The following is a 15,971-nucleotide window of genomic DNA, read 5'->3' as shown; positions in this document are numbered from 1 at the left end:
ATCAGTAAGTGATGAGATGGGGAGTTAATCCATTACCTATTTTCCCTATAAGACTGTGGTATGGTTCTATCTAACCAACCAATCCTTACTTTTCCTGTAACTTCCTTCCCTATTTTCAATACACTGTTCCTGTAACTTCCTTCCCTATTTTCAATACACTGTTCCTGTAACTTCCTTCCCTATTTTCAATACACTGTTCCTGTAACTTCCTTCCCTATTTTCAATACACTGTTCCTGTAACTTCCTTCCCTATTTTCAATACACTGTTCCTGTAACTTCCTTCCCTATTTTCAATACACTGTTCCTGTAACTTCCTTCCCTATTTTCAATACACTGTTCCTGTAACTTCCTTCCCTATTTTCAATACACTGTTCCTGTAACTTCCTTCCCTATTTTCAATACACTGTTCCTGTAACTTCCTTCCCTATTTTCAATACACTGTTCCTGTAACTTCCTTCCCTATTTTCAATACACTGTTCCTGTAACTTCCTTCCCTATTTTCAATACACTGTTCCTGTAACTTCCTTCCCTATTTTCAATACACTGTTCCTGTAACTTCCTTCCCTATTTTCAATACACTGTTCCTGTAACTTCCTTCCCTATTTTCAATACACTGTTCCCAGATTACATTCCTTTGTTCCAGGAAAACATTGGCATCGAGCATAAGCTAAACTGATCAGTAAATATTTTCTGAAATAGGAAAATAAGTAAAATTTGATCCATACAAATTTGGTTGGTGCTATTCATGACCTATTTATTCAGAGGAATTTTCAGTTCAGAATTTGATGCAGCAGTGCCTCAAAATATGCCGTGTATCCTTCTGCTATGGTGTTCAGAAAATAGACTAATTTCTATGACACAAAGGACTGATATAACTGCCATTTTGTTTCTTGTTCAACAGTACTTCTAACACATTTACTACTAGAGCTAAGTGTTTTGAGCAGGTGTAGTTAATTTGCTTTATACTTAAATTTAGGTCCATAATTAGCTGAAAAGTAACTTTGTGTAGCCGAAACACAAAGCATAATGGGTATCTGGACAAAGTGCATTGTTCTTATTTAGCTTTTTACATATAGTGCTAGTTGCCTATGGTGTATATGAATTGTGAAAACAATGTTGTCTTCCACTATGAGCATGACGGTTCAAATTTTCTTCCAAAGTAAGATTTATACAACAAAAATTTGATTATATATTAATTTTGCAGAATTCAGGTAGAAAGTTTTGTATTTTGTCCACTAACTGTAAGAAACTGACCCAAAATGTGTGAAGCAGCATAAATTGACATCGGGATATGGAGTATGTGCACTTAATGGAGTATTGATGTGCTTTAACATACTCTTAATCAGGAATCAACCTCTCACAAACATGAAATGAAGTTTGCATACTAAAAACATCGCTGTTACCATTAATATGATTACATAGTATAGTGCCTAAAAAGTTAGGACAATAACCAATTCAGTTAAATTTCATCATCATTGACTTGCAAGTCGCCGAAGTGGCATCAACTAAAAAGGACTTGCAATACGGCGGCCGAACTTCCCCGCATGGGGCCTCCCGGCCAACAATGCCATACGATCATTTCATTCAGTTAAATACTGCTGACACTTCATCTAACCATCTCCATTAGAGAACAGTCTTCCCATTTAATTTGGTGTGAAATTGTTTAATGATATTTTGGCCAAAACTAAAGACCTGGTACTATTTGCTTTTCAATTTTTTTATACATACGTTCATTACTCATTTCCTTGTTTAGGTGGCTTTGTTGCATGCTTTAACACTTTCTTAAAATTTCTAAGTGCTGTCCTAATTCTTGCAGTCACTATGGTGTGCATTGGAATATTGTCTGAAGACTGATCACATGCTTCACTGCCTTTTGCTTTACCATTACTCATTTAATATTTATCAAGTTCTCAGATATAGCCTTCTGATCTTCAACATTCTTCTCTAGCACTGTATTTAAAGTGTTCTATTTGCCTCTGCACTTGGTGTTTCAATACCATAAAATACTACTCAAAATAAATTCCTTCAGGTAACACTTAAATTTTTGGTAAAATCAAAAATTCGTCGCATTTTGGCAGCTATTGCCAGTCTGCACTTTCTCTTCTCTGGCCATACCCACTGCCCAAATAACTCTAGTAGTAATTGGTCTACAGTTTAATAAGCCCTCCAACATTGCTTGATTTCAGTTTATCTACAGCATCCTGAATTTAGATTTTTCTGTTAACATGAAGTGCTGGCAGAGATTTCACTCTGCATGTACTGTAATTTTGTAGGCTGTTGCCAGTACTGTCAAATTGCTTGACCATGTGTGTTACGGTAGGATTTTCTTAAGGACATGCTTACTTCACGTGTTTTGTTGGCTCAGTCTTCACTTTACAGCTATTGACTAACCACAAGCTGGTAAAAACCAGGGAGGAAACATCTGATTGTACTAGTTATGGCTGTTGCACTAGAAACTGAAGAGATATCAGTAGAATGGAGCATAAAACATGCTTCAGAAGTGCAATGTCTAAGATATGAGTGGTCACCATGCTGAGCCACTGTTGTAATGCATAAGTACTGTTAAAGTTTCGTGTTGAATTATCTAACTATACTGAATTGTCTAACATCCTCCAGCAGAAGTGGAAGAGTTACTCATCTGAACTGAAACTGTTTAGAAAAGGAAACAGTAAGTTTCCAGACATGGGTTCCTATTCAAAATATTATGTACTCACTCCCCTCTAAAAGTCCTCGGTTTGTAATGGGAATTTTGGATACCTGCTCTTGAACAGTTCACTGTTCATTGCAGACTTTGTGTTTCTTGCTCTGCCAAATATACTTTCTGTTAAGACTAAACTAGACTTCTTATATAAAGAAACATCCCTGACATTGTCAGTGTTTACTTCACAGCAATTAAAAATTGTTGCTTACAAGAAATCTAAATATTGACTTTACTCTTCTACATTTGTGAAAGAGTACTCAATACAAAACACTCAGTATCAGTGTTCCTGTGTTGAAATTTTCAAGGAAACTTTCTTCCATAATACATGCCTACAAAAACAAGAAAGAACATTTTGATTACCTTTTTTTAGTTTGAAAAGGAAAATATTAATTTTTGGTTAAATATATGAAGGGCTGTGAGACTTGTATCATTGGGTGTAGAGCCAAAGGTTTGGGGTCATCAGTTACTTCAAAAAATTTTTGTTGCCTCAGCAGAGATTAGAGGGGAAATGTCATTTTGCTCTATGATAGGTTTATTTAGGTCATGAATGATTTTCTGTAAATTAGTTTGATGTGGATTGTAGAGTTAGAAGTGTGCTAAGTGTAAATTGACATGGTTCAAAATGTGCAGGTTTGAGTCTACCAGAAGACCTGGCATTGGACCTCATAACAGGCAACATCTACTTCACTGATGGTGAAGAGAGCTACATAGGAGTCTGCACAAAAACTGGGACAGAATGCACTGTGCTTGTGAATGAGGATGTCCGGAAGCCCAGGGGAATAGCTCTCCTGACACAGAATGGGTAAGGTTCCAAATACACCCTGCACCACTGGTAGGGTGTGGCAAGTGAGGATACTATTAGATGTTCAGCACTTAAACTTTCTAATAAGGAATAGAACCCTCTTCTAAAAGCCTGTCCTGAAAAGCAGGAAATGACTCCCATTCATAATGGTTTGATGCAGCTTTGATTGCAGCCTGTGCTGTGCATGTCTTAATCTTAATCTTCATCTCCATTTCCATATACTGTTCATCCATTTGAAAATACTCCACTGTATTCAAGCCTTGGTCTCCTTCTATTACCCCCTACACTTCTTTCCAATACCAAATTACTCTGATGCCTCAGTATGTGTCAATCCATGTAATCACTTCACTCAGTTTGTCAGTAATTTTTTCCCCAATTACTTGTCTGCAGTAGTTATCAGATCTACCCATGTAACCCTGAGCCGTATTCTATAGTATTTATTTCATAAACTGTAGTTCTTAGAATAATGAATGAAAACAATAGCTCATGATCACAAGATTGTACATGAAGGGGTGTTAAGTGATAGACAAATTGATAGTTGCCATAACCAATGTGCAAACATTGCAATGGTACTTGTAATTACCTCAAGATATGCAGTAATAGGCCATAAAGCATCTAATGTGCATAGCACTTCCAAATAAATTGCTCTGACTTTTTGGGTGAGCATTTTTAGACCTGCCAAGTACAAAACCTCAGCTTAGCTCTTTTTTTAGACTGTGCTCTACCATCTTAGTTTGTGCTGAAATTTTAATAAAAGTAATGAACTCCAGCAATTCAGGCTTTAATAAAATTTTTGATAGTCTGGAAATAGTGGCAACTTACCTGAAACGGCTATACTCATGACTTATAGTAGATTCACAGGTCATGATTGAAAATGAATTTCCACACAAATAACAAAATATTTCATTGTAGCTAATTACAAATAATAAATTACTCTAAAAATTTTCGAATAATCCTTGGCACTGCTTAAGTTTCTATTCAAAATTGTATTTAAGCTGTTTCAAAAATAATACTGATGTGATCTTAAAAGGTACTCTTTTATTTATCACTATCCAGAGATGGATAATTTTGTGCTTCAATGTGACTTTTTAGACTGCAGCTCATTGATGCCTTGTGTCAAAAAATGTAGTTGCATCTCCCTCACAGTGCCCCTAAGACACACACTCCTATTCGCACCTATTTTATACATGAAAATGAGTGTCAATGAATAATTGGCTTATCCAGAATATAAACCTTTAAAGTTCCTCATAATTGAACAGTACAAATATTGATCAATAATGAACATCAAAACACGAGAGAAATTAAATAGTAGATAATGAGTAGATTCACTTTCCACTGTTTCTGCTCTTTGTTTGTACTGCTTACCAGTGTTTTCCTCCCATATATTAATATACCAGACAAATACATTTGGGAGAGTTTAACAATGTTAATTTTTTTAGCAACTTTCAGGAAAGCTTTTAATGCTGTTCACAAGCTGCATTTTATATCTTCTGTATTTTGACTCAATTACTTTATTACCCTTCTGAGCCTAGCCCCCTCATCTCACCAGACTTAAACTACTTTGTTTCAAATACCTCTTTCCAAGAAAGTATCTTAAAATTTTTTAAATATTTGCTTTCTGATGGAATTTAAATATCATGTAAAGATTTTCTTTAGCTTTCCCATATTTCAGCTTTACTTACATGTACAGACTAAAATGTGGGGACTACAACCCTTCCTTCCTTCAAAATTGCTCTTTCACCTTGCCTTCATGTATTTTTCCTCTTAACAGTGCATTCTGTTTACTGTAAGTTGCAAGACAACTGTAAAATTTGAAAAGTTTTATAGCATCAGTTGCCACAGTGATTTCATTAATTTGAAATTGGCACCACCAGGCTGAATGTAACTTCCCTTTTACACAAGAAATTAGTGGGCAACATGTTGGCATTACTTAAATACTTTTCATAAAGTACTGAAAGATATGCAGAATAATGAATATGTAGTAACACTGAAGTGGTGAAACATCAAATGATAAAGCAAAACAAGTGACACATTCTGCTGGTTTTTCTGCAGATGCAAAAAATTTTTGTTCTTAAGAATTGAAAATGCAGTGAAACTTTATTGGTGTGCAACCAATAAAGAAATTAGGATTGGACTTCTAAAAATTAGGCTAAACAAAACAAATTAGACCTAAACGTTCCAATATTAGCTTCTTGCAAAGACATAATAATCCCTTCTGTGTGAAATAGCAGCTGTGTATGAAGAGGGAAGTTATACTCCCTATTTAACATTGGCCCCTCCAGATATTTTAAGTTTAAAGTTGGACACCACATGATACCTTCCTCCACATTCAAATTTTTTTCCTGGCCCAAAGGAGTGCTCTAAAAAATGAAATCCTGAATAGTGAAAGTCACAAGCATTCAAAAATGACAAAATTGCAGACTTTCTTGATGTTTCTCATAAACTCATACTGTTGGCTATTAAGAGGTACCCTTTGAGCAGTCTGGGTGGTGGTAGCTTTGCGAAACTTTGTGGCGTAAAGATGTCTCCTGATAAACTCAAACCAGTTTGCTGCCAAAGTATCTCTAAAACACAAGCGTTTGCACTAATAGAGAATGTCCTACATATAAAAATATCGTTAAATTTTACAAATTATAACAACGTAAATTACTGATGAATTTTTGCATTTGTAGATAGGATATAGGAAGCTTAGCACTTCCAATGCTTACTGGAGGAAAATCCCAAATTTTGTTGAGCAAAATCATGTGCCATCAGAAGTGTTCCAAAATCACACACAGTTACCATTTACTGAGATCTTTTGTATCTTTATGTGCATTTAGTTCCTGTCATAAGTGAATCTCTAATGGGCTGATAAAGATATTTTCACCACATGCCAATATTGTGTAAACTGTGAACAACTTTCTTTTCAGAATTGCTACAATAAAATAGAATCAAACCACAACTTTAATCCTAATTTTTGTAGTTAAAAATTTACTCAATTTTTAGAATTTGAGATTTCTTGTTAAGATACTCCCATTGGCAAAAGTTTTGATAATACTTCTTAAAACCTATTAAGATACTGGTCATCTTTAGCCACATTGATCTAAGCTTTACTTGGTCACATCGGTAATGAGAATAAACTGCTCCTAGTTTAAAAATCTACATCTAGTCAGTAATAGCCCATGTAAACTAGTGTAGTAGTTTAAACATTCATGTAGTTTCATTATTTTTGCATGTTCCTTGGATCATATTTGCAACACTGGCCATGACGTGGAATATCGGACATTTTTCCCCTGCGGAAACACAGGACAATTTAACAGGGTTTTTGTTAATATTGACCTACAACAAAATTTGACAAATGTCATCCATCCACCCACATACATGCCATATTAAAGTTCATTGGTGGAGTAAGAATTTTAAAGTGGAAATGACATAAATTTTCAAAATTTATCTGCCAGCACATTAAATTCACAATGGAAATGAGAAAGTATTATGGCACCTTACTTTGCTCCACTTTGTTCAAGAGTGTGGCTAGTGGTGGTTTTTGCCCCCTAGTGTTTTACTGTTTTATAAGAATTCTTCTCAAATCTTGCAGGATTCTTTACAACAAACTCCTTAAAAGCATAAGACATAAGTCTTTGTCTTTTAGACAGTTATCTTAATGAAGTAAAGATACATAGGTTCGTTCTGTGCAGAGTTCTTTGCTTAGAATTGACACAGAAAATTAGTCCATTAAATGTAGAATGGAAGGACACAAAGTAAACTAATTTTGTGATGCTGTAATCACAGTAATTACCACTTAAAGACCAGATGCCACTGAATTTAAGAAGCATTTGCAAGATCTGGTTGCAATTTCCTGTTGATTCTGGAATGTGCGCATTCCTTCCTGTGCTGAATTTTTCTTGCGTTTGTCTTTGAGTGAAACTCCATTTATTGATGACTAATTACTTGTTCTGCTGATTGCACAAGCATCACAAGTGAGCTTAATTTTTCTTTTTGGTATGAGAGAAAAGATTTGTGAGCAACAAGAGTGGATTCTGTTAAATGCCAATGGTAATTTGCCCTATCAAAAGATTCATCAGAAGAGCATGGGTGATGTAACCCAATTTGCTTACCTTACACTTCGAGCTCCAGCCTGTCTGTTAGGAACATAAGCCTCACAATCTAGACCTTTCCTCACTGTGTTCACTCTGGTTCAGCCCATCTCTTTTCATTTCAGCACTCCTTCACACTTTTCAGCCAAGGAGTAGATGGTCTTCATCTTTGTTTCTTTTGTATTTCCATTTCATGTGACTCCTTGGAACACTCTTGTTTTTGATTTTTAGTGCCCATACCATATCAGTCGTGATGTTTCTATCTTCCTCTGCAAGGGTTTCTGTTTCACTGTTTCCATTATATTTCCATTCTTCATCCTCTTCCCACTGCTGCCCTGCTTCTGAAAAGCAATTTCACACACCTGTAATCTGCTCACCTTTCCTTCTATAACCACATTTCAGATGCATAGGTCAAAATTGGGATGTAGTGGCTTCTATAATGTCTTTGCTTTTGTGAGACATCCTTGTTCCACACCAGCTTTTCAACACTTGGCAAGAATGCTTCAGCCTGTCTGCCACACACTGATGGCTCATGCCTTCCATTTTCCTCCTGTCACACTTCTCCAATACTTCACCCTTTCCACCTTAAATTGTTCCTCCATCCTTATTCTGATAGTTGATCTAGCTTTCTAGTTGTAAGCAGCAGCTCACATTTGTTTACATAAATTTCATCCCATACAGTTTCTTCCCAAACATCCAACTGTTCCTGAAAATCCTGTTTCACTTAGATCATAGTGACCTGCAAACACTATTGCTTCAATCTTGTCTTTTCAATTCTTCTACCACCTCAGTCACTACAGTTTCAAAAAAATTCTTTGCTGGAACCAGTATGTCCTTAAATTTCCCACTTCCAAACAAGTTGGACTTCAACAGTACCTCTCTTAACACCTCTGTATTAAGTGAACCATTTACTAATGCTAACTTGGAAAGTCATAAGCTTAAAGTTCTTCAAAAAATGTCACGTGCCATGAATTCATTTACCAGGATTTGTGTAATGTTGTCAATCATCTAAAATGCTGTCAACCGAATTTTAAATACCATATTCGGTGATGTCCTTCTGGAGTACAAACTGTAGCTAGTTCAGAATCTAGTTGATTTGCTTGCTCATTCTTAAATACATTAAAGTTTTATCATGAAACATTAGTTCATAGGTCTGTTGCCTGTCTACTTTTGAGGTGTTCAATGTCTGGAGAGACACCTTGTCATTCGGATGAATTAAGCATGTGTAGCTGTAACAGCAAAACATGCCTTTAATTTTAATCATCAATTTTAATCATCCTGTGGGATTTGTGCTTCTAAGAGAGGTGACTGTAGTAATCCCACTGGAAGAGGCTGGAGTGATTCCTGATCTGATGTGTATTGCATGGAGTGTAGCATATACTGTAATGCTTTATATTTTGAACTGTGCTAGTTTTCTTAGTTTTTGCTAGAAAGTGATTAAAAGCTTGCTATGTATTTGTTGTAAGCCATTGTCTCTTTAAGAACATGATCTTTATTTTCCTGTAAGCTAATGGTCACACATTGTGCAGGTCAATGTACTGGTCTGACTGGGGCAAGAACCCGAAAATTGCGACAGCTGGCATGGATGGATCCTCACCACAGCCCTTCGTGGTTGGTGTGCACTGGCCCAACGGGATAACCATAGACATTGGCAACGAGCGCTTGTACTGGGTTGATGCCAAGCTGCAGTCAATAGAATCCGTCAACTTGGATGGCAGCGATCGCAGGGTATGTAGGAAAATGCATTTGAAACAAACTGCTCTGGGAAGACTTCCTCAGAGCTCTTGGTAAAGTATGTATCAGACAACAGATGAATAAGCAGAGGTAGGTCATGAACTGTCAGGAAGCACAAAATTTGTTTCTTGGCTACTGAGATTTAATCCAGTTGTTGAAGTTATTATGTACAGACCACACATTCAAAAGCACACTGTACTCCAGTGGAAATGGAGGATTAAAATTGGAAAAGTGGTGTGTGTTAGTGCTAAGTAACAGTCCCATTCTAATATCCATAACACACACAGATGGGACTCTGATCTTAAGTAGTGGGCTGATGTCTCACTGTTGGTTGGGCACAGACAAATAATGCCTTAAGTTTTCCAAATTATTCCAAAGAATACTTATCAATGTTGCGAAAGCTCGAATTTTGTGTCTAGCAACATACCAATGCTTTCATTTGGTAAGTTACATCTTTGTTTCTAGATATATTTTTCCCATGTGGAATGTTACTCTCTATCATATTAATAAAATAACATTGTGCATACATATAAAGGCACTTTTAAGTTCAAAATGTGTTTTAAAATTTGAGTATCACTATCAAAATTTTTTGAACAGGCCTCATATGCTACATTTTGTAACAATCGTAATTTGGAGCAAAATGCAGTTTGCATCCCCATGCACACCTGTTTAATGTGGAAGTGCCAGAAGTGTGTGTCTGTTATTCAGTGCCACATTGAGTAGAATATTGTCAGTTTGCAAATTTTGATAAGGCAGTTAGAGGGGTAAGAAGTCTGTCTCAGAGATTGCAGAAGAATGTAATATATCTGTTGCATTGTCATAAAATCTTAACACAGCATCTTGGAATGTGGTGTTGCCACAAAGCTCATCCCATGGCTCATAAGATGAGAGAAACCTTCCCCTTGCAGGTGTGAAGAGATTTTGGCTCAAACAAATGAGGTTTGTTAAGAGAATCATAACTTCTAATGATGTGGACAATAAGAAATGATATGAAGTTGGATTGTGAAATTCACCCCTCACATCTGCACATCCAATCTTCTCTGGATTGCTGGCTCAGTTGATCACCAAAACCTTGTTCTCCAAAGAATACTGCTGGTTAACAGGAATTAACTCTCTAATTTTGAAATAATTTAGTACTCGAATACTTTTAGTTCAGTCCTGATATATTTCAACTTCCATAAATAACATTCACCATTTCTCACAGCAATATTCAAATGTTTACAAGTCAACCAATTCGTCTTGCGTCACTCAATAAAATAAATCTGCAATAAAGTTGATTTAGTAACCACATAATTTATGAACCCAACTTCCCTTTAAAGTCCAATACATGAAGTAATTGAGTCTATAATTTCATTTTTCTTTAATAGTAGTCACTAAAACTGCAAAGAATACTACATAATCACTTTTGTTCTTCCAATACAGCTTTCGTGGCATGAGTAGCAAACACTTCTAGATGCTGTTAGACGTAACTACCTTGTGCTCGTAACTCCTTTCCCACCTGCAAATACAAACATGTTGTGCAGTATGTATGTACTCGAACACTTTCACAATGTTACAGTAGAAAGGAGAGTGGTTCTAGAATTCCCGCAGAAATTCTCGAATCACTACAAACTGCTGATCAGATGTGGATCTATGGTGTTAAGGTTGAGGCTGATCTGATTTAATGAGTTGGGAAAGGTTCTTAGAGACCAAAAAACCTTGTCAGGTCAGATGTCTGCCATGCTGATAGTTTTCTTTAAAGGGTCAGTTAATCATGAATTCGTGCCACAGGGATGAACTGTTAATCAGTGGTACTATCAGGACATTTTCAGATACCTACAAGAAAATCAGGAAATGACCTCAAATGCGGAGAGACAATTTGTGGCTCTTGCATCACAATACTGCACTCGGATTCATCCCTGTTAGTGCACAACTACTGCGTGAAACGAAATCACTGTGCTGCCTTATCCTCCATACTCACCAGGTGAGGCCACAGCAGACTTGTTTCATTTCCAAAGTTGAAAACAGTATCAAAAGGATGATTATTTGTAACAATAGATGCATTAAAAATTTGCAGCTGGTACTTCGTGCAATCTAAGAAGAGGTGTACCAAGACTGCTTGTGGAAGTGGAAACTTGAGAGTGGTGTATAAGTGGTGGAAGAGTATTTCAAGAGACCATGCAGTCAGTAAAGTATGGAAAAAATTTGTTCAAGAAATTCCAGAACTTTGTCCACAAACTTCATATACTTCATATACTTCAGTACAGGACTTTGATTAAAATACCATGAAAGTTATTTTTGTGTGTAGCTATGAAGTCTGTATTTCTTAATTTCTTGTGAACATAAATCTTTGAACTGGTTGGAGCACAGTGAATGTTTCTTGCACCACTGAAGTCAACTTCTCAACTGACACTGTTATCCCTTTCAGTATCCAATGAAATAACATAATTCTTCACTTTCTGAGCCACTAAATTCAAACTTGGGATCACTATAGACACCCTTTCCTGAAAGCATTACTTACATAAGTCAAAAAGGGCACAAATTGAGTAGTCAAAGCTGCACACAGCAGACATCTATTGATAATGACCTCAACTGAACAGCTATGCTATAGATGTAGACCAGATGCTCTCTACCAGCGAAATACTTGACTACCAGTGCTGAAAGAGATGTATGCTCAGTTTTATCTTTCAAAGGTCTCTTCTTAAGCTGCATGAGTGTGTTCAGGATTTTAAGTTTGTCAAAATAAACCAGAACATATGAGATTTATGTTAAGAGGTTAAACTTGCTGAACTTCTTAGTAATGGCTTTGTCACTGAAGCCTCTGAAGTTGCCAGCATCGCAAATGTCTTGGCGGACACTCTAGGCCCATAAATTCAGAGTATGCAGATAATGGCTGTGCAGTCTGTATAAAATGGGTTTCTCAGTTAATGTTTGTTGGATAACAAATCTGAAAGGTCGTCACTTAAGAAGTATTAAACTGCAAAAATTTTTCATAAAGTTTCTAAAGAAACATAACTTACTCCCATTAGCAATACCTTGAAAGACTGTATTTATCAAAACACAATTTAATAAGTATTAATAAATGCCACCTTGATCAAATGATAAAACATAACTAAGATTTGGGTATATAAACAAGCAATTCTCATTACAAATCTAATGCCACTGTTCATTCACATCTTGTAAGCTCACTGCATCCTAAACACATCCTTCCAACTGATGGCAAGGCTTCAGTGATACCATTCCTATACATCCTTTGTGTGTTTCAAATTGGTCTCAAATTCTAATCCAGAATCTAAATATTGTAAAATTGTAGAGTTGAGTAAAATAAAGTAGCATCATTTGTCATACATCCTAAGTGCTGCAAGTGTAATGTGGAAAAGTTATCTTACAAAACTTTTGCTAATACTGAAATTTACTAACCATTGATTTGTGTAAATAATTCGCATCATATGTGGTATTAAAAATGTATCCTCTCGAAAGACACATACCTTATATTTTCTACTATGGACTGCAAAAGTGTCAATGAGATTTTGAAATGGTGTGCAAGCTCTATTTGAAGTCATAAAGTGCTCTTTATCAAATGCTGGATGAGAAAGGCCAGGTATTTTTGTACAGGCAATTGAACTGCCTCGAGAGTTTCTAACTGTAACGTGTTTCTTTAACAAAATTATACACTGTAATGAGGAGTTTGATGGCAATTTAAATTTTTAGAATGTGGCCAATAATTCAATGGAATTTGAAAGTAAAATTCTTGTTGCCACTGCTCTGCAACTGGTACCAGATAACATGGTAGTAAGCTCAAACTCTTAAAATAACTGGTATGCTCAGATGGCACAGTTGGTTGTAAAGAGATGGTGATTCTCACAGGCTTGTCACATATGACCATATGCTGTGCAAATATACCAAAAAATCGTAGCCGAGTGTAGACAAGAACAATGTCAAACTGAAATGGGTATTTGACTAGGTGAAGTTTTGCTGGTGTAAAACATTTTACCAAGCAGGACTCTGAAATGTGTGAAAACTGTTACTTGAGGGACCATATTTCCAACATGTGGAAAACATATCTGTTAAGATGTAAGTTAGTTAAAAATACTTTAAAATCACGTTTTCCTCATGATACAAAGCATGAGACTATTGTTTAAGCTGTGGCTTATAAGAACTGTGTACTGCTGGATTTAAAATAATTTTACCTTGCAGGTAATTCTGGAAACAGCTGTGAAGCACCCATTCTCGATCGCAGTCTTCGAGAACACCCTGTACTGGTCGGACTGGGAAGACCAGCAGATTGCCTCATGTCACAAGTTTACAGGAAAGAACTACAAAGTCATGTTGCGGTCGCTCAGAAGCCACATTTACGGAATAAAAATTTACCACCCTGCCCTCCATCCCTCGGTAAGTATCTGGTAGAGGCTTAAACCTTTCATCCTACTTATCTTGTTTCTGTGACTGGTAAAAATTTATTAGCCAATCTGTAGAATCTGTAGAATTCATAGTTCAAGAATTAAAGTATTTGAAATATTTGTTGATCACTGTATTTCTTCTGCTGAAAGTCACACTAAACAATGCTCTTTAAATGTGGATTAGCTCTTTCCAGGCTTCATTCATGGACAAAGCACACATTTAAGGTGTGGGTGAAAACCAGTTTTTCATAAGAAAACTGGGTTCCCCAGGGCTCCATGCGCAGAGTTGTACTGTTTGCTATTGCCATAAATCCAGTTATGGATTGTCTCCTTCCCAATGCTTCGGAGCTCCTTCTTTGTTGATTTTACAATCTACTACAGCTCTCAACAGACCAGCCTTCTTCAATGATGTCGTAAAGGATGTCTCGACTGCCTCCACTTGTAGAACATTGAAACTGGCTTCAGATTTTCTCCCAGTATGACTGAGTAAATTTTTGGCTTCGTATGGAGGTTCATCTGCCTTGCCTAGATCTAGGCCCTTTTGACCTTACGTTCATGGATATTGCCAAATTCTTTGGACTTTTTTGACAAAAAAAAACTGTGCTGGTCTCCCCACATTTCATATATTTCAGCTGTCTGCAGACCCTTAAAACCCTGTGTTCTGGGTGGTACCCCCTGGGAGTGGACAGTGGTCCTCGTCTACCTATATCGTGCCCTAGTGCGCTCACAGTTAGACTATGGAAGCATATTTTACTCCTCTGCACGAATGTTTATTCTTTGGTGTCTACTCCCCACCACCATGAGTTGTTTAGCTTCTAGAGCTTTTCACACCAGCCCTATGGAGAGCCTTTACACTGGGACTGGTGAACATCCACTGGCCAATCGGCAAGCTGTCCTTAAGTCGTTGTACTAGTAATCTGTCTTCAATGTCTGCTCATCTGACCACTTTGTCTCCTTGGTTTTAGGGTATGCCGACTGCCCTTCCGCTTTTCTACCACTCGGAGTTGCTTCTGTCAACTGCTACATTCCATTCCCTTTCCTTCCCATTCCCTAAGACTTTCTTGACAAAGAGGTACAACACCAATTTGTCTTCACAATCATGGGACTTGCCTTCTGAGAGACCTTTGCCAGCTTCCCAAGGATAGGACCCCCCCCCCCCCTGTAATTTAGTGTCAAGCCTTTGCTTCTCTATGCACACAAATGGAGGATGCCACAGTTATTTACACTGACAGCTCGGACCACATTTGGTGTTGGGAGTGCATATATTGTTCATGACCCCCCCTATTAGATTTAAGCTTCCCAACTAGTGTTCAGTTTTTACTGCAGAGCTTTAAGCTGTTCTCCAGGCTGTCCAGTACATCCATCGACATAAACGGCTACAATATTTCATGCTCGGATTCCCTCACTTCTCTTCTGAACCTCAAAGTTCTTTATCTGGTCCACCCGATTCAGGACTGACTCCACATGCTGCACTTGGGGGTTCTCTGTGGAATTCCTCTGGCTCTCAGGGCATGTTGGTATCGGCATAAACGAGGCATCTGATAAAAGTGGCAAAGGCTGCAGTCTCTCTTCCTTGGCCCACTGTTCACAAGGTGCCCTTTGCCGATCTACAGAGCACTTTGTCATTGCATGGCTCTTTTATGGCACACGCGTGCGCACACACACATTGGTCTACACATCCTGATAATAAGACATAAAATCTCTTCCATGTGCTTGGACCTCTTCCTCCTTGCCTCATTGTCGGGAGGTAATTTTAACTCCCCTCCAGATAGGGCACTGTCTTTCTAGCAATAGACATTAAGTAACAATCCTCCCCACTGGTGTCAACCATGGATGACACCTTTTACTTCAGTGCCCCTATTTTAATCTCCTACACGCTTGTTTCCAGCTGTAAACTGATCTATCTTCCCTATCAGCATTTGACATGCACTCAGCCGATAGCATCCTCAAGTTTGTCAGTGAGATGTCATTTGAAGCTCTTTTTCAGGGAAAACAACCCCCACTTCAATAGCAGTTCTCAGATTTCCTCTTTTGTTTCCCTCCTTAGTTTAGAGCCCATTGCTTCTGGTTTAAAATGTGGTTTTTATGCCTTACTAAGCCACAGAATGGGTGCTTATGACTGTAGCAGTTTTGTACCCTAAAACCATAATTAAAAAAAAGCTGTTTCTGGTGGACATTTTCATTTGTCTAAAGTTGCTGAAAGATTTGTTACCCACTGGAATAACATACTTTGAACCCCATGTATTGCCTATAATGTGAAAATCTAAATGAGACATACATGT

The 15,971-nt window shown here is 37.3% G+C and overlaps 1 protein-coding gene across 1 annotated transcript in view; it reads left to right on the top strand.

Annotated features, from left to right (window-relative positions):
• The window catches only part of LOC126426655 (vitellogenin receptor-like), a 155,988-nt gene that overhangs the window by 59,021 nt on the left and 80,996 nt on the right, over window positions 1–15,971 (top strand). Inside the window, exons 14-16 of the mRNA XM_050088541.1 lie at window positions 3,332–3,503; window positions 9,106–9,304; window positions 13,487–13,681. Of these exons, the coding sequence (XP_049944498.1) occupies window positions 3,332–3,503; window positions 9,106–9,304; window positions 13,487–13,681 (566 nt within the window). The remainder of the gene's footprint in view (window positions 1–3,331; window positions 3,504–9,105; window positions 9,305–13,486; window positions 13,682–15,971) is intronic.

The sequence above is a fragment of the Schistocerca serialis genome, chromosome 11 (genome assembly GCF_023864345.2).
Source record: "Schistocerca serialis cubense isolate TAMUIC-IGC-003099 chromosome 11, iqSchSeri2.2, whole genome shotgun sequence".
Lineage (NCBI taxonomy): Eukaryota > Metazoa > Arthropoda > Insecta > Orthoptera > Acrididae > Schistocerca > Schistocerca serialis.
This window is presented reverse-complemented; position numbering and strand designations above follow the sequence as displayed.